This window comes from Emydura macquarii, unplaced genomic scaffold (genome assembly GCF_026122565.2).
Source record: "Emydura macquarii macquarii isolate MOO-44397 ecotype Brisbane River unplaced genomic scaffold, CSIRO-AGI_Emac_v2 contig_1876, whole genome shotgun sequence".
NCBI classification, from domain to species: domain Eukaryota; kingdom Metazoa; phylum Chordata; order Testudines; family Chelidae; genus Emydura; species Emydura macquarii.
Window position 1 is genome coordinate 27,793,601 of NW_027132013.1, and position 27,885 is coordinate 27,821,485.

Below are 27,885 nucleotides of genomic sequence, written 5' to 3' on the forward strand. Positions count from 1 at the left end.
GGAGGACCTCTCCCATATGCCCTGCTGTAAGTCCACTGCCACCACTGTTTCCAACCTGCACTCCTCGAGGGCATCTAAGAGGAATGACCCAATATTCCTCTCATAAGACTCCTTGAGTTCTCCAGGTAGGGAATCTACCCCAAAGAAGTCAGTCTCCGATGACTTCAGCACTCATTGCTCTCTGACTTGGGACCCACGAGGCTGCTAGTGTCTCAAGTACTGAGGACATGATTAAACCTAAAGACTATAAAGTCTGAGCTCCACATGGTCATCAGTACCATCAGTGGAGCCAGGTGGCAAGAAGAGAACTACTTCTTCTCACTTGGTACAAAAGAAGCCTGCTTGGACTCCATCAGGACTCCCCTTGGATACAGTACTGACAACACGCTCAGTACCCAGGACTTCCAGATCTCCAAACATTCACCCAGTACCAGCAGTTTCTCCTAATGTTTCTTCCAGTGCTCCACCACTTCAGAGTGACTTGGAAGAGGGGAGGATTCTGTTGAAGATCTTGCTTTGGTCTCTCAAATATTTTACCAAGGTTCTCCACTCCATTCCCATAGAGGCTTTTTTTTCAGAGGTCTCTGAGGAAGTTAATCTCACTTGTGAGAGATGTCCACAACCACCATCTTGCTGATACGAGCACTTGTGGATGCCTCCACCCAGGCCATATGGCACCGCATCTTTGGCAATACTTGGATAGCCTACCATCAGAAATTCTTTAGGACCTCGAACCCCGAGGTTGTCACAGAGATAGACAACCTTAATCACCTTCCCTGTCCAGGAGACCGGAACCTCATAAAGAAATCTTTGAGGAACAGGAAGCTAGGGATAATGAAGAGATCTCTGCACTAGCCAACATCTCTCCTTCATCCCCGGATGAAGTGGTAATGCCACATCCACCATCCCTAATTTCAGCTCTGAGGATTTCCAAAGGAGGTCCAGAATATGGTCAAAGACCTTTCTTTTGATGGCAGCAAACTATTCGCTGAACCCACAGACCAATCTCTGCACAGGTTGAAGGACTCCAGGGCCACTTTAAATTCTCTGGGAATCTATACACCTACCCAAAAGAGAAATTTTAGTAGGTCACAGATAGCACAGAGATGCTACCCTGCCAAATTCTCAGATTTCCAGAGGTCATATGAACTTCAAGACAAGAGACAGAGGTTCTAAAGGCTAAAACCACTCACTTCCCAACCTTTGACTTCACAGCCTTCCACCTCAAAGGAAGCAGTTTTGATGGGATGGTCGTGGTCCTGAGCTGCCATCCCCTTTCATACCAACTGCAGCATTTCACCTGCCTTCCTCCCTTCAGCAACCACCTTTATCACTTCCAGCAGGCTTGGGAGTCTGTTCCCATGGACAAATCTGACAAGTCTGTCCCTATGGAAAAATAGGTTTTGGTGATCATCTCCATCTGCTTCACTTTTCTTCCACCTGCCAACGCTGCATTCCTGCCCCTCTTCAGGGACCACTCTCACAAGAACCTGCTACGACAAGAAATAGACTCTCTTCTACTCTTGAGTGCTATAGAATTGGTTCCCATGAAGCACAGAGGGAAAGAGATTTATACCAGGTATTTCCTGGTTCCAAAAAAGAGAACAGCGGTTGGAGACCCATCCTAGATTTAAGACTACTCAACACCTTTGTGAAGGGACAAAAATTCAAAACGATGAGACCTGCAGCAGTAATTCCGATACTGGACCAAGGGAATTAGTTAATAGCCCTCAACCTTCAGCAGGCATATTTCCATATAGCAATCCACCCATCCCCAAAAGATTCCTACATTTTACTATCTATCAGGACCATTTTCAGTACAGAGTGCTCGCTTATGGCTTGTCATCTGTCCCAAGGACCTTTTAAAAAGTCATGTCAGTGGTAGCAGCACAGCTCCATCGAGAAGAAATTCTGGTGTTCCCTAGCTAGATGATTGGCTCCTCAAAGGTTACTCCTTGGACATAACTTCAGGGACAAATTGTGAAGTTGTAGACGTCTTTCTCCAATTGGACCTGCAATTGAACATTCAAAAATCCACCTTAACCTCTATGTAAAAGTTAGAATTTATAGGAGTTCATTTTAATTCAGAGTCTACCTTCCGATGCACAGATTTATGGCCCTATCCAACATAATTAATACAATCCAGATTAGCCTTCAAACCATGGTCAAGAACTGTCTTCAGCTGTTGGGGCGTGTGGCAGCTGGTACTTTCATTATAGAACATGCAAGACTGTGAATGTGATACTTTCACGATTGGCTCAGAACTGGTAATTCACCAAACAGACACAGTCTAACTACACTACTTTCCATACTTACCTTCATAAAGAAGTTTTTTAATTGGTGGAAATACCCTCACAACATTTGTGTGGGAGTTCCTTTCAGCCACCTGCTCCCAGCAATTATCATAGTGACAGATGCATCACTGTTGGGGTGGGAACTCATCTAGATGGCTCAGGGCAGGTGGACACATCAGGAAACGATTCTGTACATAAACCTCCTGGAATTCAGAGCAGTCAGATGTGCCTGTTTCCACTTTCTACCACTAATCAGGGACAAACACATTGTTCATTGTGACTTCTACGTGTCATGCATGTTCTTTATCAACTGGTAAGGAGGGGCAAGATCCCTCTCCCTCTGCAATGACGCTGTAAAGGTTTGGAATTGGTATATATGCAGTCAGATCATCATCACAGCAGCTTACCATCCAGGAGTTCAGAATATGACCACAGACACATGCAGCAGGCACTTCTCTCAAGACTGTGAGAAATCTTTGATCAAAGCCACAGGGGTGAACAGCTCAACTAGAATAGAGCACCCATAGAGACACACATCTCAAAGAACCACAGTTACTGCACAGGGTGAGTAACCATTTCCCTTCTGGGCTTCAACTCCTTGTTGGTAAAATGGAGATAACACCACCTCCTCACCTCACTGGGGTGTTGTGAAAATAAATTAATTAATGTTTGTGAAGCACTCAGATACCATAGTGATGAGTGCCATAAAAAAGCCTCTGAGGAAATTAATAGTCCTTTCTTCAAAGCAGGATTTGAATAGTACGTAGTAAATAAGGCATGAGGTCACATAATGAACAACAAGGAGAAACCAATATATTGAATAGCTGGCCATTATGTGACCACTGTCCATTCTGTGCACTGAATGAGGCAGGGTTCCTGTGATAAAATAGTATGTGGTCACGTAATTAACGACTATCATAATACATTTGCACAAGGAGGCACTTCCTAACTTTTGAGTACCCGACTTTGCAACCTTAATAAGGTACTTTTAACATTTTTTGTGTGTAATTAGATACAAAACAGCACGTAATGTCTAAATAATGTTATTAAAATATTGTTTTTCAGTTTAGAATGAGTATATGGAATACACCTTAAAATGCATTGTTTATTAATTTCAGCAAGGCAGTTACGATTTGTTAGGTATACTGTGATGTATGGCTTGAAGGAAGAGAGGTGCTGGAAACCAAACTCTTCATTTGAAAGATCCTGATCTTTTGATGCATTAGGAAGTAGGATTTTATATCCCAATCCAGATTCAAGGTCCTCAGCTTTGTCCAATTGTTAACACTTGGACAAAAGTTTGGGATATATATTTAGATTTAAACATTTTTCTCCCAGCTCTTACCTCGTTTGAAGATATGTTAAGTATTTTAGAAGTGTTTGTATAATTCTAAAGGATGTGATGTGTTTGATAAGTATGTCTTGTGGGTCAGATATAAGGTTGTTTTGGGGAGGTCAAATGAATGTAGATCCCACTTTCCAAAGTGACTTAGGCACTTAGGATCCCAAGTACCATTGAAAATTGGTGGGATTTAATCTCATAAGTGGATAAATCATTTTTGAAAATGGCACTTAGGTATTTTAGAAAATTTTACCATTTATCAACATTGCCTTCTCTGATTGTTTCCATATTTTATAAGGCTTAACTTTTAGTTGTAACATTCTTGGCATGTAGTTTCTGTAACTACTGTGTTACCTATCGCTATTAACATTATGTTGACACAGTTATTTGGAAAATTCTTATTAATTTTAAAATAAATACTATGTTATACTGAAAGTACAGACTTAAGCCATAACATTTTGTGTGTATAAAATTTTATGCACTATAAATAGATTTGGCACATGAACTTTTAGGTGCGTAGGTGTTTATGCACTGAAAAGAACTGAGTGTATAAAAATAAATGTCTGAAGTACTGAAAAGACTTCAGCTGGGATTTTCAAAAGAACCCAACTTCCACTGAATTTTAATGGTTTATGAACACCTATCTTCTTTAGGTTCCTTTGGAAATCCTAGACTTTATAGATTAATGCTAGGCTTACAATTCCTCACAGATATCTGCGACACCTGCAGTCTCCCAAAATGCTCTTGCAGGACTAGCAAGCCTTGCATAGACTCCTTCATATGTTGGATTTAAGAACCTAAAACTTTATATACTGCAAGATCCTAATTCTCCCTTCACAACAAACTATCATTGTCCTTTGTCTGTACTTCTTCTTAACAAATCTAATCCATACAGTTTGCAAACTGACAGGCACAGATATGTTGCTTTGAAGCCACCATCCCCCCACACCCTGCCTTGTGGGAGTTGCAGAACCCAGACTTGTTGCCATAGACTTGTTTTCAGCTGTAAAATCAGAGGCAGCTGGAAGGGAGATAGAACTAGGAAACTGACTTTGAGATGCAATAAAAAATGGGCTCAGCAAGCATCAAATTACAAGGCCATGTCTACCTTAAAGAGACATGTATTTTAGAAGACAAGTGCTTCAATATAACGTACAGTATATGCATTCTTTACATCTTAATGTTTCTAAGACTAGATGTATTTTAAAGTACGTATTTGTCTCACTATATTTCTGAGGATTTACCAGGAAGTCACCCTTATGGAGGTTAGTATTTTCCATACTAGTTCAAGGAACGGTATGGATGGAAGTACTTGATGCCACTGTTTCTTCATCTTACAAAGAAAATGGGTAAATGTCAGGTAATTGGTGTCACGTGAATGATCTAAATGAAAGTCCATCAATCATTTTTGGTCCTTCAGTGCAATGATTATCATATCAAAGACACAAAATATCAGTGAAGATAACAATTTTTCTGTTATCTATTATCTCTAACTGGTTTCAAGTAATTATTAACATGTGCTCTCATTTAATGCAAGTGTCAATATTTTGAATGAGGAGCATTATTTAAGTAAAAAGTACATATCTGTCAGCAAATTTTCTATCTAGTAAATGAGAAATTATAATTACTTCATTCTGTGATTCTGCAAGAAAGGCAGATATTGCAGAAATAGTTGGCTGCTTCACAGATTTGAAACACGAAGGTTTTCTTCAACTTTCTACATAAACATAATAAACAATGCTTGAACTTGAGCAGAAGAGTTCTGGTGAATGTTGCTCCCAGCCACTCTTCTTTTCTCTTCCTTCATTGTATAGTGGGGAGAAGAGTGGATTCCTTTTTTTATCACCAAGTTATGCACTCATGTAGCATATAGGATATATCCTTTAGCAAAGATGGGAATTGTTAATTTATGGTACTTTTACAAATTTGATAATAGTAGAGTAACTGAGATAAATATCTCACTCACTGCTAATCGGCTATGAAGAAAAGCTCTGTATAGCTCAAAAGCTTTTCTCTTTCACCAACAGAAGCTGGTCCAATAAAATATATTACCTCACCAACCTCTATAGTATATTGAGCAAGTGCCATGTCTATTGCATGTCTATTTAAAGTATGTTTTTAAAATAACAGGGGATATTTTTCCCCTATTGAATTTAATGTTTAAGTTAATGTCTCCTGAAGCACTTAAAATATAGGTCAAAATATAAAAACAACATGGCGTCTCATAATTTTTATTTAAATATATTATTTAAATAGGGAAAAATCCTGCCTTACTTTGAGCCAAGGGAGAAGAGCTCATGACTGATGCTTCATAGCTTACAGAAATCCTATAAGCACATATGGGGGGTGGCAATAGGTGAAGAATGCATTGTGGAATACACTTACCTGTTCCCCTGAACAGGTTTTCAGTAGTCTTCTGACAAATGCTTGGGGATAACTGCCTTATACAAGCTAGATAGCTGGGTATGGGTGTTGGATAATGTGATCTGCAGGCCAGCATATTAGCAATAGTTTCTCCCGACACACTTGAGTGTCATGGAAAGAACCTGTGCACCAGTATAGGGAAGGATTTAGCTTTTAATTGATTACATAAACTTAATCTTTGGAGTTTTATGTACCACAAAGTGTCCTGGACAAAATTTAGACAGAACAATGAAGTTTGCCATATAATATTTAATGGGATGTATTTCTGGCTGCATTAGATAAACACCCTTTAATGTGGATATCAGAATCATTTAACTACATGTATTCAGGCATGGGTACATCTCCACTTTTAAAATAGATGGTAAATATTAGAGACGCATATAAAGAACACTTTGCATCAAAACATGTAGCATAATAATATTTTTAAAATGGCTAGTCAGTAGAAGCTACTTAGGGCAAATTATGTTATGGACAAGGGAATCGAATGAATAAGACAGCAGCAGCATTCACATTCTTGTTATTGGGCCAGAAGGCGCTGCGTCCATTTCAGTGATGTGTTTATTTTCTAGAGGAGAGACAGACTGTTGGCTTCCACATCCGGTACTTAGACAAATCCTGCCAGCTGGCAGAACAGCATCAGCTGACAGCTAGGAAGTCAGCTGCTTACCTGTCTCTGTCAGACACAGGCAGGAGAGACAGACTATTGAGAGGTGATTAATGCCAGGTCATCTTTAACAAACATAGACTAAATATTACAATGGTGCCTGTGCAAAGTTCTATTTCGTTACCTTATGCTTTTTAATAACTTGAAGAAGCATCATCTGTTCTCTATATAAAATTCTCAAATAGGGTTTATACCTCCCTGCCAGCACCTTCCCAAAACCAACCATAATTTGAGGCAAAGGAAATGCCACAGAAAATATATTCCCTATTTCTAATATTGATTGCATCTGGTTGTTGCAAAAGGTCTCAAATTCTTCCTTGGTTCCAAAATCTGACAACAAAATGCCTTGTGCAATTACATAGCATTACAACTGTATTTTTAATATGTTTTGTATGTCCTACTGGAGCTATTCTACTGTCATATTGTTACCATTTTTGCTATCTAATGAATAAAATATTAGCCTTTCGTCATACAGAGATTTGGTTTGGCTGAAGCTATTTCAGGTAGTCTGAGTCTATTCTGATATCTGGTAATTGTGACCAGGTGTACTTATTTCCATACAGATTTTTAGAAACAATATGAACCTCTCTTTTTATTTTAAAAAATATGTAGCATTAATATTTTAGCAGCGTTGTTTGGTTTTTTGTTTTTTGTTTTTACAAGAAGAAAAATTAGCCATGTGAAGTAATTTGATTATATCTGGAGAGCATATAAACCATTTTCTGAAGTTCCCTAATGTATTAGTTTCAAATGTCATATTATCTGTATGAGGCATAGTCTGGAAAGGTTTTACCTCAAACTAGCCATGTCTAATGGGGTTTATGACAACCTATGAATTTGCCCCTGAACAGGGTCAGCCTGGAGGTCAGTGAATGCTATACAAATTGCATACTAGTCGTGCCTATAATTATCCCTGTTAGAAGTTAATGTGCTGCCTAGATCAGCAGACTCATGTACAGCTTCAGAAATGACCATTATAAACTGGATACTTCCTAACATTTACAAAAAATCACATTTTACAGAAGGGGATGCATGCAAACTATTCTTATATAGTGACTTGTAGCCAAGTCATTTTGTATGTTTGTATATTTGGAAAATTCAGAACATGGATTTTATCTTGTTCAAAGAAAACACATCAATTAACTTTGTATTCTTATTCTAATAGCTAACATACAGTATCATAAATATAGTGTGGAAAGGCTTTCAGGATATGTTTTATTTGCAGTGCTGGCATAAAATATGCTATATGTAGCATAACAAGCATTCATTAAATTGTGTGGTGAGTCTCTACTGCATGGTTGGTTGTAAGTAGCTTGTAAGATCCTTGTTGGAGGCACCATACATTGTTGTTTGTTTGTATAGTGTCTGGCACACTTTTAGCACTTGATAAATATTAATTATATTTGCATTTATTCAGACAAAAATGTCACTAGCCTTTCTGTCTCTATAATGTTTCCCAACTCCCATTTCACTTTTATATTTGTGATTTGCTGAGTAGCTGCTCTGCTAAATGTTCCTGAATGGGCCCATAAGACACTTAAGAGTATTGCAGTAAGCAATTGTATGAATTAGTATGAGGTTTAAACTATACTGTACTCTGCAGTTCCATTATTGTGAGAGCCACTAAAATATTATTGGGATAACAAAACTCATATCAAGACTTTGGGGTTTGGAAAAGTTTAACTATTTCTTTCGATTTATATTTGAATGCCTCTTTTGGTGGGATTAAAATTCAACTTCTCACAGTATTTCCCTGGACATACTGTGATGGAAACCTCTATTAAGCATTTATTCCTTTGAGTTTTCAGCCTTGTTGAAATCTAGATTGAAAAGAGTCAGATTTTGGTAAAGTGTTTGAATTTTCTACTAATTAACGAGAGATGGTCCTGAGCTAACACCTGGGATATGAAATGCCTCCTGAATTTTGAGGAAGTTCATCTCTGGATCTGAATTTTTTTACTTGTTCTTATCATATCTCTCTAATGGTACAAACCACAGATACAAAGATCCCAAAACTCATGGAAAGTTTGGTTTCAAATCCTAATTCTCAGATTTATCTGTGCCATCAGCTGAATTAAACCTCCAAAATTTTGAAAGTTCACCTTTCAATATTTTATGTATGTGCCTATCCCCTCTCTGAGGTAATACATACCTGAATGTGGATCTTTTGTTCATTTTAATATGCTATAGTCACTCCCCCCACCACACACAAACAAAAAGAGATTGGGCTCAACACAGTGCACTAACATGTGTGATCTAATATTCAAAGCATGAACAAAGTCCTCCACTCCTCCTGGGCTTTGGTGGCAGATGATCAGTCATCATTGGAAAGAAGGACTCTTGAGCAATCTCTGAGTGTTTTAGGAGCAGTGGTGAGAGGGAGTCATAGGAAAAGCCATCAGCTTTCTTTGATCAATAAGAACATGTGTTGGGAAGTGAGGACTTGAGGATGGGTTGTAGTGAAATGAAAATTATCAGGTCACCTGAGGGCTATGAGACATACTCAGAATGTCTCACACTCCTGCACCGCACCTCTTGATGAGGGTAAGTGGAAAGAATATGCGTTTCTTGAATAAAAATCTGATGTGGGTTTCTCTTAGGGGTAGACAGTATCCTACAAATAAAGAATAATCTTCCCTTACTGGTGCTCGTATGAATTACATTTTGGAGCTGGCTTGTATTTACTACCCTTATTTGAAGTCCAACCTTCATTGTCTCTTTTGAACTGAAAATCCATGTTAAAATTTAAATAATTTGAAGAAGCTGATGTCTTGTCACCTATATACAAGGCTACAAAAGGCCAGGAGAAGACTGAGATAGTCATAGCCATATACACATTTAAATAATAAAAAGGGTTGAGCAGCATTCAATTTAACTCACAAATTAGCATTTCTAGCTCTTCTTTAATAATAAAAACATTTGCAGATTTGTAATTTTGACTACAATAGCATTTTGTTTTGTAATTCCAGATTATCAAACTGCTGGATGGAAAGCGATCTCAAACAGTAGGAATTTTGATATCCAGTTTGCACCTGGAAATGAAGGATATTCAACAAGGTGAGAGTTACACATCTCCTGATATAACCTCTTTACATGGATATTTTCTCAGATCTTTACTTAAAGTGAGTGTTAAACAAAAGTGGGTGCTCTTATATTTGTTCCTTTTTTGGTGTCAGTATAATAACGAGAAAAAGTAGAATTATTTTTTCTACCTAAGAACATGTAAATGAACAGTTGCTGCTGATTTCTTATCTGATTGTTATATAACTTAATCTGAAATGTAAACCTAGATTTTTATTTTATGTGTCACATTCAAGGTTATGATTTTAGCATTATGTTTTTCATGAATTTCTGTTTTTGATTTTAACAGTAGTTCTGTCAGATTGCCTATATGTGTGCTCTCAAAACTGTTTTATGTCGGCTCCTTTCTTTGCTGGCTTTCCTCCTCTCTTGCCTCTCTCCCCATCTCCACAGGCTCTCAGTTGGGGGAAGCTCAAGTGAGAACTTACACATAATATTTTGGGTTTCAAAAGAGCTGTTTGTTAGGTGTTTAATTTTTTGTTTCAATGGCAATATAAAAAATGTATTCAAAAGTGAAAATACCAGAACCATATGGCAAGAACCAAGAGAGGTGAACACTGAGTGGTACATTTTCAAGGGATAGGGGCTATTCTGTGCATAAGTCCTATTATTGGTAAAAATGAGCCAAAGCAGCTTGGTAAAAATGTGTGTCTCTCTGACTATAGAATTTTCAGGGGACATAGATAGATCAGGTATTTTGACCTTGTGCTACAGATTAAAAAGGACACAGTTTAGGTAATTTTTATATTTTATAAAGCTTTTCACTGTTGTTTAAAACAACAGTTGCAAAGCTCCAAGTTGAAGTCTGCTTTCTTGCCATTGTTTTCCCTCCATCACACGCAAAGACTGGCTTGCTATTGTGGGTTGTTGAGCTGCTGCTGGCATTGATTATTATTAATTTTAGAAACAGCTTTGGAGCATTCTCACTTTTTAAAAAAACACATGTACATTAACAGGGGCTTACAGATGGCTATAAGAAGAAGAAAGAAATGAGACTAAACTCTGGGCCTGCCCATAATGTGTCAGACTTTTCATAATGATGGACGCTAGCTGCAGTCATGAATTTTGTGAATAGTTTGCTGGCAAGACTAATAAGAGGCAGCAGCTGTAACATAAAAACCCTGTGATGTTCTTTCTTCAAGTTTCTTCAGATAAATTTTCAAGGCCTCTTATTTCATGCTTTGAGATGTCTTGTAGATAAGACACTTATGCTGCAGTGTATTAATGTGGAATTTTTATATTTCACAACAATATGAGTGCTATTAATCATGATCTGTATGAAGAGACTACTGGGCAAAAGAACCATAACTCACCAGGACTAAGAATGGCACCCATGCGATGATGATAGTCCTTTGAAACCCATATTATGGTGATGATGATAGTAATAGTTATACCTGTTCCTTTTCTGCTGCACACTGTCACATTTAGCCTGTTTCTCACCATGGCTTTTGCCTTTACCACCTGACTTTACACAGTTGATGTAGACTTCTCACCACTAGGGAACCTTAACTGTTGCTAAGAATTACTTGCTTGTAAGGCTGCTAATTATCACCATTCAATCTGGTGGCTGGGAAAGGATTGTTATAATGAGATGCATAGCTCATGAGTGCCTTTGGAATACTATATTCTTCTTCAAGTGGTGGTCCCTATTGTATTACACTGTGGGTTATGTGCATGCACCATGCACCCGGAGCCTTTAAAAATAGTAGTGTCCATTGGTCCATGCATGCGCTCTTGTTCTGCCTCATGGTTTCAACAAAGGTGATAAAAGGCTGGCCAGACAGACCACACCCTCAGTTCCTTCTCACTGCCAAATCAGCGGCCCAAATCGGAGCTTCTGCTGTTCACAGGTCCTTTGTGATGAACTTTCACAATTTCTCTGAAAATAGTGTTTTATTCTTGTATATACAGTAGAACATCAGAGTTATGAATACCAGAGTTACGAACTGACCAGTCAACCACACACCTCATTTGGAACAGGAAGTACGCAGTCAGGAGGTAGCAGAGACAAGAAATAAATAAAAAGAAAATACAGTATAGTACTGTATTAAATGTAAACTACTAAAAGAAATAAAGGGAAAGTTTTTTTAAAAATGACAAGGTAAGGAAACTTTCTGTGCTTATTTCATTTAAATTAAGATGATTAAAAGCAGTATTTCTCTTTTGCATAGTAAAGTTTCAAAGCTGTATTAAGTCAATGTTCAGTTGTAAATCTTTGAAAGAACAACCATAACGTTCTGTTCAGACTTATGAACATTTCAGAATTATAAACAACCTCCATTCCCAAGGTGTTCATAACTCTGCGGTTCTACTGAGGTTAGCATTTTATTGTTTTCTTTTTGTAATAGTTGTTTTTAATGTTAGTAGTAGTTTTCTTAGGATTTAAGGACTTTGGGATGCTGCTTTGTTGTTTTCCCTGTCCCCCAGTAACCACACCTGAGCACTGAATTATGTCGAAGACGCTGGGGTTCAAGACCTGCACTTCCTGCCCTCACTCATTTTCAATCATTGACGAGCACCAATGCATGCTTTACTGCTTGGGGGAGCCCCACATTGCATCCAGGTGCACTATCTAGCTCTCTGTCACTGTTGGTACTCGGAAAAGCTGAGCTCTCTGCCTCAAAAAGTACTCATGGAGGTCGCCATAAGGCCACAGCCAGATCCAGGCCAAGGAAACCCCTTTGCACATTGGCCTAAGCGGTTGAGGAGTGAACCTCCTGGCGCGGAGCTCCAGTCTGATTCCACCGGTATCAGCACTATGGATTCCTAGCCAGAGCCTAGCCATGATGCATAAGCATGGCAGTAAGTCTTCCTCAAGGTCCAAGAAAGAAACTGCATCATCCATGAGTTCTGACTGTGGAGAAGAAACGAGTTTCAAGGCCCACAAGCATGACAAGAAGTCACATAGAATGCCGGACCTGCCGATCCCAGTCACTGAGCCTCATACCCCTATTCATCGGTTCCACCAAAACCATGGGAATCATCAATTTCAAGACAGCTTTCTGCCCCCATTCCAGCTCCTGTTCTGTCTGTTGAACGTGTGCCACTGATACCGGGGAGACTTGAGTTGACTCCTGGACCTCATGAATTGTTTGTCCTATATGAGGTGACATCCCCACGTCTTTCAGTGCATTTGCCTCCAAAGAGACTCGGCTCCACTGCTTTGGACTTGCCGCCTTCAGGACATGTTCCTGAGTGCTCCACTGTAACTCTCTGGGTTACTACTGATGTGGTGCAGCCAGGTTAGTTGTGGATGACTGTGTGGTTGCCACTGGTCTGTGTCCAGGCAGTGTCCCCTCCTGACTTCAAGTCTGATCTTCAGAGCTCAATGAGAATGAACTTGATCCTTGAAGTGGGCTGTATAACCAAAAAGTGCCAGCTGGCAGTAACTGATGAGCCAGTTCTCATTAATACATCCCTATTACTGATAAATTCAAACTATCTTACGCCCCCAACCACCATTGGCAACATATATGAAATGCCTCCAGCCTACTGATATTTAAGCAATGTCCATCTTTCCAATCCATAAAAGAGAATCGGAAGTGCACAGGTTGGATAAATCCATATTTTTTGTATATATTTTCACCTTTTTTTTGCTCCAGAGCCTGTGCATGTCTTCCATGACTGAGGCTGCTAGATCAATTCCCATAGGATGTCTGACAGGCTGCACCCATTTGATGACAATTTACTGTATAGTCAGGGGAAATCACCCACTATTTCCACAATTTATCTGGCAGCACAGATGTCTTGAATCACGACTTTTGAGCCAGAACTCTGGATTTTTGTTTTTGCCCAAGAAATCCTTTGCCCAAGAAAAGCTGCCATATGCAAGAACCTCTCTAGTGCAGTGTTTCTCAACCTTTTAAGTAGCAAGTATCCCCTAACTTCTGAAAATTTTAATAAGTACCCCAACACTCAATTTTCCATGGGATTTTATATTTACAGACTAATGTGAGCCATATGTTGGAGGAAGGGCTGAGTATATCAGGCCATGATATGACAGATGTCAGATCTAGTGTGGGTAGTGTTACCACCTTTACACCAGGGGTGCACAACTCAAGTATGTACCTGGGCTAGAGGTGATGTTGGCCAAAGCTAGGAGGCTTTGAGTGGCATGCCAATACGGGGGAATATAAAGTGCTGTGTCAAATTTTTTGCCATAGATTTGAGAGGAGGAAGGGGTGAGAGACAGGGAAGTAGGACGAGAGAGAGACAGGAAAGAGGGTAACTGGTGAAATCTGAGGTTGTCATAGTTGTCAATTTCACTGCTCAGCTCACAAGATGCAGGAGGCTGCCACGAGGCTCCCACCTGGGAGCTGGGAGCTGGGAGCTGGCAGGAGGCAGGGGGCTGCTGCCCACCCACCTCCCCCAAGAGCCAGCGGCTGCCGCTCACTTCCCAGCTGCGACCGGGAGAAAGTGGGCGGCTGCTGCACGCCTTCCCCAAAAGCCGGCGGCTACCACCTGCCTCAGAGCTGGGACCAGGCAGAAAGTGGGTGGCTGCCGCATGCCTCCCAGCTGGGAGCTGGGACCGGGTGGGAAGCGGGCTGCTGCTGCCCAGCTTCCCCAGAAGTCAGCAGTTGCTGCCCGCTTCCTCTTCATTCTATTTTTCCCTGGGTATTCCCTGCCTGTGTCTTGCGTACCTCCAGGGGTACGCGTAGCAGAGGTTGAGAAACTATGCTCTAGTGCATCTTTAAGATTTTTTGCATTGAGTCTGAAGATGATGATATCATCCACCTAATCAAGGTTGGTAAAAGAAGTTGACTCAACAGCTATACTGATATTTACAGAGACATGTTCAACTGGGTGAAGGAGAAAGGGAGTTGGACAGTGAACATGTGAAGTGGGCCTGACTCTATGCATTCTCTCTCTGAATATGCTGGGGCAGATGTCTGTGAAAAACAGGAAGTCTGGATACATTTTAGAACTGCGGCTATGGGGAAGTCTAGCTACTAGACGAACAACTCAAGACTGCTTGCATAACTTTTTTTTTTTTTTTTTTTTTTAGTGACGTCTGTAACTTTTGCTTCTACCTAGTGATTGATCTGTTTGGTCAGCTATGTAACATTTTTCTAGATTGCCATGTCTCTGTAATTTTGGGGGTTTAAGAGGGAGGTAGCAAGTCTGAGTCAGCAGATCACTTCGTGGACAGATCAAAAGATCTCCAGGCACAGACAGAAGGACTGGGCCTCTGGAAATCTGTGAGTGAATCACCCAAAGACTGCCTCAGACTATCAAGTGCCCTGACTTTTGGGGTACTCTAATACCTATTGTATGTGTATGTGCTTAAGACTAATAAGGTGAGGCGTAGGCAAAGGAATTGCTATGGGAATTGCTGGAGGCCGATAAAGTAAAGTTTTGAAGTTAAAGAAATTTGTTTGGATTTGTCTTTTGTCAGCCATATAGCAGGTGGATATACTGCGTTTCCTTTTGGTTAATTGCCTGATACTAACTCGCAGAGACTAAAAGTTACTGGGTTGAGGAACCGTGGGTAACAATATCCCATTAACATGTACATTCAGTATTGTCATGGTGCTATCTGGCCTCTGATTTCTTTTGCAAAATTTGAAATGTCTCATCAGTTTAGCCCAGGGTGTCACATGTAGCATTCTGGTTTTGGAATGGCCTCTGTTTATGGCTGTCCAAGCTGATTCTGCATTATCTAGGAGAGAGCCAAGTGCATCAAATTTGTTACACGCTGTGACTTATTAGGAGTAATTATTAATAAGATTACTTATTAGCAAGTGCTGAATTTTCACAGGTGCATTGTGCCGTATGTTTCATAACAGGTGCACTCATGTTGAAATCGGACGGTAATTGCCATTTTAGCACAAGTAGACGATGGTCAATCTTTGCTGGGGCTTCTGCACCTCTGTGTATACCTGATATGACCTGACTATATCATGATCCAATAGATGGTTCAGCTCCTTCCTCATCCAACCATCATTGGCTATTCAGGTTTCTTGCTGAATATCTAAGCTCCTGAACCAACTGGGAGTCACAGTAATATTATGAGACATGTAAAAAGAGAGAAATCTCCCTTATTGTTCTAAAGCAAAATGGGCCAAGAATAGTCTCAAAGCCATTTGTGGGACAGCTTGGTTTAGCATTCATTGTGAAGTGAAACAGAATGAGTCACTCCTGCGTGCTGCTCATAGAATTTATCTTCATTAGCATCTGAAGCTTTCTCGGTGGGAGCGTAGACTACAACAATGAACAGCTGCGCATGGCAATGCATCAACCTGGCATAGAGCAGTCGATCAGAACTAGGGTGCCACACTGTGTGATTTGTTAAATGGTGGACGGAGAATGAGTGCCATCCCATTTAAGTAGCTAGTTCCTCCAGAGTACAGTAGGCGTGCATCCTCACAGAATGCTGACCATTTTTCATGAGTCGTTGCCTTGGTTATACAACTGCAGTGTTGTATCTTTTCAACTCTTGGACTAACAAAACCTGGTAGCTGACCTTGTTTAGGAGTAGTATGTTTCTGGTGGCAAATCTGGTGGATTTTTCTCAACTCATTTGTGGACATCATAGTCATTATGGAGTTCATCCTAAAGTGTGGACCATGTTTTACTGGATGCTCCTTGATTTCATCTCTGTCACTTTGGGACAGGGGAGATGTAGGGTGGTAATTTTGTTTGGGGACACCAGCCCTCCTCCCAGAATCCCTTCCATGTGAAGCAGATGGTTCTGAGATCATAGATCATCCACCTTCATCACTGTTTGGGAAGTGTTTTCCCTTTGTTTCTGAGTCTGTTGTTGGCCTTCACTTGGAACTCGGAGCCGGGGCCCTTATTGTTATTGTTATAGCCTTATTTCTAATGGCTGGAGCCAGCTAGAGCTGAGGCTTGTGTTGGCAGGGATGACCAGACCCAGAAGTAGCACAGCAAATACTGCTGCCCCCTCGCTAACATAGAAGTATGGGCCTACTGATGCCTGAAGAAATTATACCCAAATAATTTCTGTGTCTATGCTAGTATTACTACAGAATGAAGAACTGCCACATCCATACAGACACTTGCAAAATTAGTGAGAAGATAAACAAGAGCAGTTGCAAGAAAACTGAAATGCTCTGGGCTTTTTGCCTCTAAGGGATCCCCTCTAAATCCAACTTAAGTCAAGTAACTGGCATGCAGTTCAGACAGCTTAGCAGTGGCAACACATGTGATTGACCGTATCTGGCACACAGATGTAACAGTTTGCATTTGATAACTAGCCAGCAAACAGGCAGACGCCACATTGTAGAAGGGAATCTCCCACAGATGTTTCTCAGAGAGAGTGAAGTTCACCCTCTGTACATAAAGAGCCATCCTCACTCCCTCTCAGAATACATGCTAGACAGTGGGCAACCCAAATACAGAACAATAATTTCGGCAAGAGCTAATGTCTATGTAGACCATTTAGCACAAAAATTATCTTTCTATGATGTAAAGGAACGATGAATTTGCCTTGCTAGGCCTGTCCAATTTTAATCTAATTAGAAAAATCATAGCCTACCTGTTGTTGTGTTCTAGAGCAGTGGTTCTCAAACTTATTTGATTGCGCCCCCCCTTCTTTGTGTCTGTAGTAGTTTAAACACTTTCCCTCCCACCACACAAGTACATATACTGATTTAAAAAAACCCATGCAACTCTCACTAAATATTAAAACAGTAAGACATTGATTCAAACAGATCCAATGATCCATTATAATAAGAGCAAAAGCAAAACTGCGATTGTGGTCCATGTTTACAATTAAATGTACACATCATGTCGTAGCAAACGGATTAACATACAGATGGCAAAGACTTTGTATAATGCTATGCAAACTTAACAGAAATCCATCAAAATGCACAGCACCATCTGAGGATCTGATATGGCTGGAGGAATCAGCTTTGCTAGTTGTTCACTGCTGTAGGTAAAATGTGTGTAATAAGATTTTTATCCCCTAAAGCTTTTCACACGCCCTCCTCTTCTCCCCTCCCCCCAAATACATTCTGTGCCCACCCTCCAGTTTGAGAACCTCTGTTCTAGAGAACTCAGAATTTTTTCCTTAACAGATTTTGCTGCTGAATCTGGTACCGATGATAACAATCCAGCTGCTACTTATATAATTAATAATGTTTACTACAATATTTCCATCTCTTGAGCATCATGAACAAGCACCATGGAAAATCTTATTTGTGCTGATCTATGCAGAATCTAAACTTACATTTATGTAAGCCATGCCCATGTTGTGTGGCACTCTGTCCCCCTCTAGTGGTGGCTAAGCCATAGAGGTTGATGAGCTTGCTACAGTCTTGCCTAAGAAATCTGAGTCTTCTCGTTCAGACAGTAGAGGCTCTTGCATTAAAATCCAGAGCTCCCAGGTCAATCCCCACTGCTGATAATCCATCCAGGAGTGTCAGCATTACATTTAAAAAATAAAATACTTCTAGTAGTAAAAGGTGATCATCAAATGGCTCAGAGGCCTAGTATAAAACTTTTTGAGGCTCCCTTTTCATGGTCCTTTAATAGCTTTGTGAAAGAGAGAGAGAAATGGTTCTTTCTGAACCTAAAAGTAGATTTGGGTTCAGTTCAAGGGATGTGCCAACATATGGTTTACCTCTTATTTTTCTGAACCTGCTGCACAGTTGTGAAAATAATCTTCTGCCCAGATAAGTACACTTCTGTATTGTTTTTTCCAGTGACAATTCAACTAAAGCAATAGAGCAGGGGTAGGAAACCCATTCCTCAGGACCATCTGTGTGGTTCAGTTGTTAAATATTACAGCTCTCTTCATAACCAGATAGATTCAGTGCTGCTGCTAATTGTGTATATGCAGTGAGGCACCATTGGTCCCCAGCTTCTTATAACCCCACTTCCCTACTGAAGGAACTCCCTGTGCAAGTACTCAGCAATAGCAGTGTAATATGAAGCAAATAGCAGTACGTCTCTGCTGTGATTTAGTCATTCCTCGCCACTGCTAGCCTCTAACGAACTGCTGAGATCCTTGCTTATAACTAATTGGCACAAATACACCGAATGCCTGAAGTGATCTGAATATATGTCTTAATACTTGATCAGAATAATGTTTGTTTATTGTATAGGCAATATAAGACTTAAGGTATCCTTATCTATTTATTTCCCCCCTTCCCCCCCTCCCTTTATTCCCCCTTACCTTTTTTTCAGACATCTCTCACTTTTCGTTTGGAAATGAAGCTTTAAATTTTTTAAATAAATGGGATGGACGGGTCACCAATTAATAGTGTCATTGGCCAAGCTAGTAATGCCTCTGGCACTTGAAAACATACTCATATTTACTAACTAGCTAAATTAGACATGCATACATACACTTCATAAATGGGGGAGAAATTTTATTATCAATGGCTAGAATGATGGCATTGAGTATTTACTCTACAAAATCTAGATCCTATCTCGCTGGTCCCTTCTCTGAGCAGTAGACCATGTTTTCTCAGATTGGCAGTTAACATGGACTTTGCTGTTCCTCAGGAGTAATGTTTATTCTTTTGAGGGCTAATAAAAATTGTAATAATCAGAAAAGCGGCAATACATGTGGCTGGAATGTCACTTTAACTCAAATTCCTCTGTGTGATGTTTGATGGTGGGATCAACTAGAGAGATGTATTAATAACTTTTCTGTCTTGTGGTTTTGTGTTTGTTATGCTAGGAATTCATAGATTTAGAATGGAGACCTATGATACTGTCCTGGGTATGTAAAAAGCACTGGAGTGTAAAGCATACACACACAGACATACTGCATGGAAAATACTTACCGTGAACTCACCAGGGCTGCGTTGTACCTTCTTTTCTGTTTGGAAAATGCCTAGAAGATACTAAAGAGAAACATTAGTTCAGCTTTCTGTAGTTTAGTTGAGATGGTATAAGAAAATTTTACAGTGAATTGTAAGGAAATACGTGCCCAGGTATAATTTCATGAAAATGGGACATATACTTCTGTTTCATAAAAGAAATGTCAGTGTTTTAAAAGAAATAAAAATAGATGATGATGTAGTTGGTGCATTGTATGATGTTGAATTGAACGGAAATCTATTCACCTTGGACCTAGAAATTACTATATAAGGAAAATGCAAAACCGTCTTATCTGTTGTATCATTGGTTATTCTGGATGTGACTCTGTATTCTGTAAAATGGCCAACAAAGAAGACAAAAGATCAGCATAGTCAAAGGTATCTCTTTACCTTCTTCCTCTGCAGCACATGGTGTGTGCCTGGCTTCCACCTACCTGGACAACAAGAATTCCATTCTGTTCACCAAGCCACAAAGTGTCCCATATTGTTAGGAAACCCGGTGCCAAGAAAAAACACCACCAGAAACAGTGTAATTTACAGTGCTGAAATTATACTGGATTAAATAGCTGGACATACTTGAGCAATAGAGTAAAATTAACTCATTGACAATGTAGTCTTTCAAATGATCACACATGTAATATAATATTTTTGTATGGCCTACCTAATCACACCCCTAGGTTTCTTAGATTTATGCCATGACTTCCTTCTTGATGAAGAGCCATGGAAAAAAAAGATATGCACTGTCCTGGATACTGGAAGGGTTATGGTATGCAAAGCATTATGTTAAAGCTATGTTTCACATTTTAAAGTGTTTAGGAAAACAAAATCTATTATAGGATTCGCTGGTGATGATAGGTTTTGGGGAAGTGAGAGCCTGATGTTGTTTGTTACTCCCCTCAACTATTTGTGTGTGGATTCTCTGTATACTCACTCCTCTTCCAAGTGGTGGTGGGAAAACGGCCACGATTAGCCAAACTAAATAATCCAGAAAATTGTACCCTTGCCTGTAGACAAAGTCTGTAGACATCGTGCACTCCTTTTGGAACAAGCTCCATAAATTCTGAGACCTATCGGAGTTCCTGATGTTCTTCCTAAACCTTAGCAAACAGCACCACTGCTAAATATCCAAGCAACTTTGCTTGGGAGCTGAAAGACTGTAAATTGTATATGTATGTATAATATTAAATACTCCATAGGAAATTTCATTTGTGGACTAGAAAACACTAATATAATAAACTTCATAACACCTCTGCACAGTAGTTAATTATTACTCCATTTTACAGATGGGGAAAGTGAGACAAAAAAGGATAAAATGATTTGCCCAATACCATAAAACCCATAATTCCTGACTTCCATTCCATATCATGTTTGGTGATCTTTTTTTCGTATTGTGCTATGGAAATACTGTGTGACTACTTCATTCCTTCATCGTGTACAGCATGAATGTGCATGCATTACTATCTGGGTAAAATAGAGATAGATACATACACATCTCAGAAGTTGAGAAACAATTTCCTTTAAAAGTTATTTTCCTTTGTTCTGGATAATTTACAACATATGTTTTTGTGAATCTGCCTAGGGCATCAAGCCTGATGTGGTTAGGCTAACATGAGTGCCAGAGTCTTTCACTCATAACTTCATGCAGCAGTTGAGCTTTCCTAAACATCTAAACCCACATTATATCCATGGTGCTTCTTTGCATTCTAACTCCTTCTTACATTTTCACATGACAGAGAGTCAGATGTCGGAGAAAGACTTTAGAGGAATTTAGAATATCAGCTCAATTTGTCTGGGATAAACATGAGGAGTTTGGATGTGTTAAGCAGTTTTGCCAAGAAGGGATTTGTCCTTAACAATCATAATAACTTTCTGGTTGACTGGATCTGCGACATCTTCATTTACATTTTCCAAAGATGGGCTTCATTTTCCCTCTGAAACCAAACCTTAGTTACTAGTAATGCATTGTGTAAAATAGTTGAGTCCGTGGTGGTCTAAAGAAATTTAACTTTGGAAGAATTGTTTTTAAAAATAACATATTTTTGTTTGGTTATTAAAATGCTGTTTTAAAAATGATCTTTTTCACGTTTCTATTAAACGTGGTTTAGTTGTTGCATTAACTGCTTTGCTGCTGCTGAACATGTGTAAATTCTGGCAGCAGATCCTTTTTTTAATCAAATATCACTTAAAATGAATGGAATAGTACTAGTTACATCCCACCTTAAGACTGCTGGAAATACATAATATGCCTTTCAGCAAAGGGGATAAACAGGACAGAAAAATCTCTTTAGTACTAAATCTTTAAGTTCTACAGTTGTCTGATTTGCTATGTACAGCAAATAGCATGCTGTTGTTCAGGTTTTCCTCTGTGTACATTTTTGAAATGACAAAATATAAAGATTAAAAGAATAGATCAAATCCCTAAGACATGCTGTGAATAATGTGTTTTTTACAGTTAGATTGGTAAAGAAAAGTAACTGTTAAAATTTTGGGTAAAAGTTTATATTTCATGCAGCAGCCTCTGCATGTGAAATGTAGTTGGCAAGTATTTTTATGTGTGCCTGTTAGTTTGAATGCACGATGCTGATCTGTTTTTTGTCCTCTCTGACGGTTATTATATCCTAATGGGTGCAACACTGCACTAATGATCCTTGTGTATATAAATTCTTCTTGTTGTGAGCAGACACCATAGGGCCACATAAAAATGTTTGCCTCAATTTCCCTGCAAAAAAGGAGCTCAGAAACCAGACTTGGCCAAGTAACAGATTTTTAAAGGTAGAGGAACCCAATAAAATTACCAGCTTTTCACAGCATGAGTCTACTTCCTTTCAACATATTGTGAGGTGTAGGTGAAATATTCTAACTGAACTGACAGTGTAAGGAGGACAGCTAACTAGAAAGTAAGATAAAAGTAAAACCCACCAATGATGATTGATTATTGCAAGTAACTATTAATTGTTTTGGAACCTCTTTTGTAGATTTTTGACACATTACCTTTATAACTTACTTCAGTGCAAGTCTATAGTAAAGTATCACAGTCAAATTTACTGTATCCGGGAGTTATTTTTAATACTGTATTTTCTTGAGACACATAAGTCACAAAATGTGTTTTAAGAGGATTAAGGAGCTTTAGCTTCGCCTAGCTCTGAAGAAAAAAATAAAAATTATCACAGAATGCTTCTTCTATATAGTTCAATGAATGTTGTTAAAATGGCACCAATTCAGATGAAGTTATGCAACATATTGTGAGTTTATTGTACACACTTTAAGGAGGTTATATAACCACTCAGGGTTCTGATACTGTACAAGTGTGAACTTGGGGGGGGAGGATCAGTGCCATAGCTCCAGAATTTGGGTGGGTGAGGGTTAAGAGACCAAAGCACATTGTCGTGGTTGTACATTTTTCCGTTTTTGTGGAGTGCTTCCAACATGGATGATCTAACTTTGTTGAGAGTGGAGGAAGAAAAGACATAAAGCTAGATTACTAAAGATGTTAAGATACCTAAAGATGCATATAGATGCCTAGAGGTATTTTCAAAAGCACCTCGGTGCCCAACTGCCACTTTTGAAAATCCCACTATGAATCTTTAGGCACTTGAATACATTTAAAAATCTGGCCCTTGGTACCAATTCAATTGACAGCGTGTGAGCTCAGCCATCTGCCTGTGCATTAGCAATAACTGCTGGATTGGAGCCATACTAAGTCAGAAAACAATATCTCGGTAGTGTTTGTTTAATACAAATAATCAGTTTAAAAAAAAAAAAACTCATGTGAGGCTTTCTTTGTATTTAAACTTATCAATTATTATTGATTCATTTTTAGGTCTATTTACCTATCAGAATATATTTGAATATTTTATTTTTTCCCTCTTAAACTTTTAAGATTCAATGATTGGTTTAATCCTGTCAATTTATTTTAACTGGTTATTGTATTCTTCTGTATTTAGCAACTGTTATATCTGGGTATTTAGCATAAAAATGAAAAGCGTCCATAATGTTGGAACTTTTTCTGTCCAAAAAACCATACATTTAGAGATGTAAGCACTAATATAATAACAATCCTGATTTTTGTGTTATGATTCTTGTATTTTCTCTAATTTAAACTATCAGGTATAGTATTAATATTTCTATACATTTAAGATCTTTATCATTAGTTACATGTTTTGTCATCCATAGAACTAATTAAAATAATTTTACATGAATCAACTGAAACTGTACATTTCGTCATTGCAAGTCCATTTACCAGTTAGAACTAAACAAGCATACGTACTGTAGAAGCTGATGGAAAGACACATTGGTGAAATCTAAATAAAAATAATAAAAATCTTCCCTTTTTAAGTATACTTTTCAGTACCCCAAGATGGAATGAGATAGGAATGAAACTGAGTGAGGAAAATTTAAGCTAAAAATCAGAAAAAATGTCTTGATAATGAGATGTAGTAGGCTCTGGAAATGGTTTTCCAAGAGAAATCCCAGTCTCTTGGGACCTTTTGAAATTGGATTGGATAATACACTAGAAAATATCCTAAGTAGAACAGTCTTCAATTGGCAGGAAGATGATCTAATAGATTCCATCTCTAATTATGTTTACTTGAATACAAAGTAATTAGCTTTGCTGTTTAGCTTTTTTATATTTGCCTAAACATGTTAATTCTAAAAATGTGACAAAAATAGAAGTTAATTTTCCTTTTTTTCATTGGTAATACCTTTCTCCCTGCCACTTTCCTGCCCCTCTAGCCAAGGTGTAATGTCAACAACAGATGGAATCATAATTGACAGACAAAATTTTAAAGCATTCTAAATGTCACTGATTGTTTTAATAAAATTAATTAGCCTGCCACAGAGAAAATTTACTAGCCTCCTGGTTAATTTCACAATGTAAAATCATGGGGTAGGAGGGAGAGTGGGAGAAACCTTATTACTTTTGAATAATTATTTAAAGATGTGTGCCTTGCCTGTTTCAAACATCATGGATGGCAAATGCAGCAGGAGCTTTTTACATCTTTTAAAATTGCTAGTGGGCACATCTCAACGTATAAACGAGGAGCTCAAATATAGCTGAACTTAAAAGGTGTTGATCGGGTACCAATTAATGATAACTCACTGGTCACGTAGGAAACTACTGAAGCCTTAGTTTTGATGATGTTATTAATATTCCTATTCCTATATTTATGTAAGCAAATAATTTACATTCAAGATACAAAGCTGCTTGAAATAATGTGCCTAAATGAATTTAATGTTCTGAATCTTAATCAAAACATGTTTTCAGAAGAAATGAAAGAGCTTTAATCATTTCTGTGATGTTACATACAAAATTTCAGTGCTTATTGGCAGTGGATATTCACTTCACAGTGCACCTGATGTCTGCAGTCTGATTTAGTTTTGAAAAACAATACTAATGCAGTGCCTAAATTAAATCGCAATGAGACATGAAAATGATGGAATTAAATAATGGCATGAAATTAAGATCTGCAATAGGAACCACTTTGGCCTTTTTTATTTTATTTTTTTAATTCCAGTGGGCAAATGAAGAGAACAGAAATCTGCTGAATAGAGAAGTTCATATATCTCTATTAGAGCTGGTTGGAAATTTTCTCACAAAACAGTTTTCCTCTGAAAAATGCTGATTTAGCAAAATCAAAACATTTTGCAGCAACATGTCAATTCTGTCAACGTTTGATGGAAGCCTGCTTGGCTTCCTGCCAGTTTGCCTGAACACTTTCCTATGCTTCCCAGCTCTTCAGCAGTCCACCTGGCAGGCTGCTTGGGGATCCAGGGGTTCCAGGCTCCTTGACTCCATGGCAGCCAAGGCTCCCAGGGCAGACTCTTGACTTCTTGACATCCTGGCTGCCAGGAAGCAAGGGCACCCAGGTTCTGCAGCTGGCCAGCTCCTTGGGGTGCCAGGTAGCCAACTGGCCACTTCCCTGGCTCCTTGCTGTCCAACTCACCAAGCTCCCCAGGATGCCTGAAGGACAGCCTTCCAAAGAGCCTGTCCCAAATTGGCGAAAATGTCAAAAACTCTTCATTTTTCACAGAACCTACATTTTTTAAAAGGCCATTTCTGGAGAACAGTAATGAAATTTTTCAGCCAGCTCCCCGACTGCCCAGGTGTCCCAAACCTATCACCAACCTAGACAGCCACCTGCCCTGGGAGTCAGGCAACCACAGGAGCAAGCTGGAAAAATTCATTTACAGTTCTCTGAAACTTAATTTTTTGAGAATTCAACTCCTGTAATATATTTAGAATTTTTGATTTTCTTCCAATTTGGGACAAAAGAATTTCAAACACTTTGAATTTTTTTGTGGGAGTTAAATTCTGTTTTCTAATCTATAAAATTCTGTTTTCTAATCTATAAAATACATTATCTAGAAAACAGAGGTTAACTCAAACATTTTTTTAATATGTCATTTGTTATTTTATCTTTTACAGCTACACTAAACGTGGATGACTCCATAGTAGACCTGGAAACACTGGAAGCACTGTATGAGAATGTAAGTATGACAGGAGAACATTATGTGAAAAAGAACAATGTCTGTAGTTTCAGATTTTTACCAAGTGCAAACGTACTCAAAGAATAAATACAGTTGTACCGTTTTGCATAAGAGAGAGCATATAAAAATTCATCTTTCTTAAGGAATGTAAGAGTGTTAGTGGAAATCTTCAAAATGGAGTTAGCCAACACAACGCATCTATTTTGCCAGTTCAAGAATCCCAGGGGGGAATATAAACCGATACAATGCAATTGGCGTTGGATTAAGATTCAACAAGTTGCAATAAAAGACATTGCATGACCGGTCGTCTTCTCCGTCTACTCCCCACAAAAATATTGGCCTCCCACCACAGAGAGGCTTCTCCTTACTGTCTATATCTCCTCTCTCTCCTATCATACTTGAGCAGATTTTCTTTTCTCTCCTCTCCCCCTCCAGTTTCACTTCTCTCTAGGGCACAGCCTGAGAGGGTGTCCCCTCTCAAACTTTAAGACTACTTTTGAGGCCTGGTGTGTGCTTTGCTTTGTCTAGCCTTCCCCAGCCAACTCTTCTACAACAGTACAGTGTGCAATAGCCTGTGTTTTTTCTTTGTTTGGTAACCAGGAAGCTCTAAAGGGAGTTGAGTTATGAGGCAGAGCAGCCAGCAGAGGAAGGGAAGCAAAGCATTTACAGGACCCTGCCAGGAGATACCTTTGACCATGAAGTATTTAAGATCTGGGAAGGATTGTTCCCAAACCCTCTGTGTGGAAGGAAATTTTCTCTAATCCCTCTCTCTAATCTATAAAAGGACAAGGGAACTTTGAAAACTTATGTTTAGGAGCTGGTTGTGAAAACTGGAGCATAGGACAATTTGGAGGCCTTCTGTAATGCAAGGTTTAAAGCTTGGTACATAGAGGTGTTATTCTGCTATGCAATAGAGTAAATTTTATTTTGTATTGTGACCTTCATAAAACAGTATCACAGAATAATCACAGAATTAAATAGTGCAGGTGCAAAATTCAACTAAAAATGAAAATAGAGCAATTAAGTTATGTGAACGTGGTGATGGATTTATAGCAAGTTTCTTAATTTATATCTTGCTGGCTATGAAAAGGGAGTCTTTGTCATGAGAACATTGGCCCTGAGGTGAGGGAAACAGAATTATACGTGTAAATGCTGGCTAGGCTGTGGTTAAAGGGGAAAAACCTCAGAAATGTTCTTCAGTAGGATCCAGCCAAGATAAATATAACGACAAAACAGATACAATAAATCTTAAATCACATAGGTGAGTAACATTGAAAGCTATCAAGTGCTCTTCATCATTCAACTGTCTCCTGTTCTATATATGAGATATCATTCCTGGAGGATGCTGGAAAAGTAGATTGTATAAAATGTAAAAATGGTGACCATTTAGTAATGTCATTTTAGCAGAGCCAAAAAGTTCAGCTGCAGACCTCAACCTCCCCAAAGTTTGGGAATGTTCAGGTCTAGAGTATTGGTTTGGGCCTACCTCTCATTTTTTTAAATAATTTTTCACGTTCCTCCATGGTCTTATAAGTGACAGATAAGCAACTCAAAATTGTGTAATACAGAAAACAAAATACCTTTAATAGAATATCATTTGTGTCTTGTAAGCAGAATCAAAATCATTTAGAAAAAGGAGGGAATGGCTTATAGAAATAGTCCATAACATCCTGTTCATCTTTAACATTACCTCCACTTCTGCACTGCAGAAACTTGTGGGAATGTAGAAAAGCCGTGACTTTTGATAAAGAAGCCTGAACAAATGTAATTGAAAAAATTAGCATTACTGGTACAATTTAG

General features: G+C 38.8%; 1 protein-coding gene across 2 annotated transcripts in view; it reads left to right on the top strand.

The window, feature by feature from the left end:
- LOC137159571 (formin-like) overlaps positions 1-27,885 on the top strand; it is a 233,597-nt gene that overhangs the window by 93,854 nt on the left and 111,858 nt on the right. For both annotated transcript variants that reach the window (XM_067558036.1, XM_067558037.1), the window contains 2 exons: positions 9,694-9,781; positions 26,024-26,085. In XM_067558036.1, coding sequence (XP_067414137.1) covers positions 9,694-9,781; positions 26,024-26,085 — 150 coding nt within the window. The remainder of the gene's footprint in view (positions 1-9,693; positions 9,782-26,023; positions 26,086-27,885) is intronic.